This window comes from Myotis davidii, unplaced genomic scaffold, assembly GCF_000327345.1.
Source record: "Myotis davidii unplaced genomic scaffold, ASM32734v1 scaffold167, whole genome shotgun sequence".
NCBI classification, from domain to species: domain Eukaryota; kingdom Metazoa; phylum Chordata; class Mammalia; order Chiroptera; family Vespertilionidae; genus Myotis; species Myotis davidii.
Window position 1 is genome coordinate 3,934,271 of NW_006300048.1, and position 2,678 is coordinate 3,936,948.

At 37.3% G+C, this 2,678-nt stretch overlaps 1 protein-coding gene across 2 annotated transcripts in view; it reads left to right on the forward strand.

Annotated features, from left to right (window-relative positions):
• Positions 1-2,678, forward strand: part of CDC5L (cell division cycle 5 like) — a 46,511-nt gene that overhangs the window by 23,343 nt on the left and 20,490 nt on the right. For both annotated transcript variants that reach the window (XM_006776405.2, XM_015572210.1), the window contains one exon: positions 1,914-2,076. In XM_006776405.2, coding sequence (XP_006776468.1) covers positions 1,914-2,076 — 163 coding nt within the window. The remainder of the gene's footprint in view (positions 1-1,913; positions 2,077-2,678) is intronic.

Here is a 2,678-nt window from a genome sequence, read left to right on the forward strand (position 1 = left end):
GCCACCCGAGAACCAGCCTCTTGCAATCCAGGACCCCTTGGGGAATGTTGGAGACCTGGTTTTGGCCCAATCCCTGCAGGTCAGGCCAAGGGACCCCACCTGCTGGAGGGACCATGCTCACTTCACAGATGCCCTTTGAGCCGTGGTGCCACCCCAGGTGTGGTCGGCTGGGGAAAGACCCGGGAGGTTGGCTACAGGGTGTGTCTGGCCCCTCACACCCAGTCACACACACCCCCTCCTCTAATTAATTTCCTTTCAATGTGCACGAATCCATGCACTGGGGCACTAGTTATAAATAAGCAGATGTTTTCTCTCTTAGATAAACTTGAATCTGAGAACTTGGACAACATGTTTCCTTTAGTAATGTTAACAGAGTATGGAAATAGTGATCAACTTGTCTTCTTGACTTTTCCTCACTCAGTAGTAAATAACATAACAGTATCCAGGAAATGGTTAAATACTATATGGAGCTTCCTTTCTGCAGTTTCTGATGCTAACACCTTGTTTCGGAATACGTTTTATCTGATTTAAAAGAGCAAATAAATCCATTATTAATAATCATTTGGTGAATTTGTTAAAAGTTATTATCCTTTTAATGTATGTAATACTATTGCTTTTCCCCAAACATTTTATTATGGAAATTTATAATATGCAAAGAGGTTGAAATAATGGTAAAACAAACATCCTGACACTCACCACCTAGGTTTCTATAGTTGTTAACGTTTTACTGAATTTGTTTTATCACATATCTATTCATCTATCAATTTATCTTATTTTAATGCATTTCAGAATAACTTGCTGTATCAGTTTATTTCACCGCTAAACACTTCCTTGTGTATATCATTAACTAGAGTTTAGAGTTCAGTATCTGATTGTAATTCTTTTGTTTTAAGCTACTGTGTTTTAAAGAAGAATTTTAAAAATACAAACGTTATAGAAGCAAGTTGTATTAAAATGGAATTTGAGCTTTTAAAGGTTGGAAATATTTGGGGGTTACTTTTAATTTTAAACATTAGGGTATGTCCTCCCACTGGTTATTTAGATAGAACGCATCTGACTATTACAGCCCTGCATGACAGCACAATGAAGAACCATTGGCAGCCAAATCCTCATTTAATAACAGTTGCAAGGCTTATAAGAGAGCCTAATTCCTCTTTTTTCTGTGTATGTCTTGTCTCTCAACTACATTGTAAGCTCCTTGGGGGCAGGGACCATGTCTGATATGGTAACACCTCACCTCACCTCACCTCTGGGGAACAGCTCTCTGGCAGCATTCACTTGTCTGGAACACAACCAAGATACAGGAAGTAAGCAACCAAAATAAAAAAGGCGTGGACAATTAAAATTTAAGTTGCAAAGTCTATTAGGATTTTATTCCTAAGAGATTCTCTTAGCTCTCACTCAGAAGTATTCATATTTAGATATGATTCCAAAAGAAAAAGAAATGTAAGGAGAGGAACTACTTAGAGTATGCACACTGATGATAACGATGTGATAGCTAATAGAGGCAGGCATAGAAATGATAAGAAAAAGGCCCTGAATTAAAACTGAGAGTCTGGGGTCTTTGACTGTGGTGGCTCTCCTTTCTGTCTCCTGTATGTTCTTAGCTACTGTACTGTATCAAGAAAAAGTTGAAATAATGTTTGGGGGACCTGTCTTAGGAAGGCAAGTAATATCAAATGTAATGACTTTATTTGAAGTCATTAAAATAAAAATACTGTGTGTAAATAATAAGCTAGTTGAGCCAAACCTTTATTTTAATCTGGAGATCTAACCTAAAACCAGATTAGGGTGACAGAATTTCTGGAACCTTTATTTATTGTTTTCCTTGTAAAATAATTTGTGAAAAGCATTTGAAAGCACAATACAAATAAAAGCGGTACTTGTATTAATTAGAATTTTTGTCTCTCTAGGACTCCCTCTCATGGATCGGAAGGGCTGACTCCCCGGAGTGGGACAACTCCCAAACCAGTTGTTAACTCCACCCCCGGTAGAACTCCTCTTCGAGACAAGTTAAACATTAATCCTGAGGATGGAATGGCAGACTACAGTGATCCCTCTTATGTGAAGCAGATGGTACATGTCAATTCCTGTTTAATACTCTTAAAAGGAAATTTTTTTTACTATCTTATGGCTATCAAATTAAAATTCCCTCCCTCCCCAGTCAGTGCATATTACTTATTTCTTAATCTACACACCTGTGGATGTCAGCAAAGGAAAATGATTTGCAGTACTTAATCTCATGCCTATTTTTCTTACTCTTAAAATGTTTATGAGTATTGATTATGTCTGTAGTAATACTTGTATCTTTTGTGATTTTAATTTTTATCATTTACTAATCAATACTTGAATGGTATTTATATGTTTTATTATTATTTTAAAAACACTTTTTAATTGATTTCAGAGAGAAAAGGAGAGGGGGAGAGAGAGAGAATCATTGCTCAGCTGCCTCCTGCATGCCCCACACTGGGGATCAAGCCCACAACCCAGACATATGCCCTGATCAGGAATTGAACTGTGAGCTCCTGGTTCATAGGTCGATGGTCAACCACTGAGCCATGCCAGCTGGGCGATACATTTATGTATTTTTTTTAAATTTTTTTTTTTAAATATATTTTATTGATTTTTTACAGAGAGGAAGGGAGAGGGATAGAGAGTCAGAAACATTGATGAGAGAG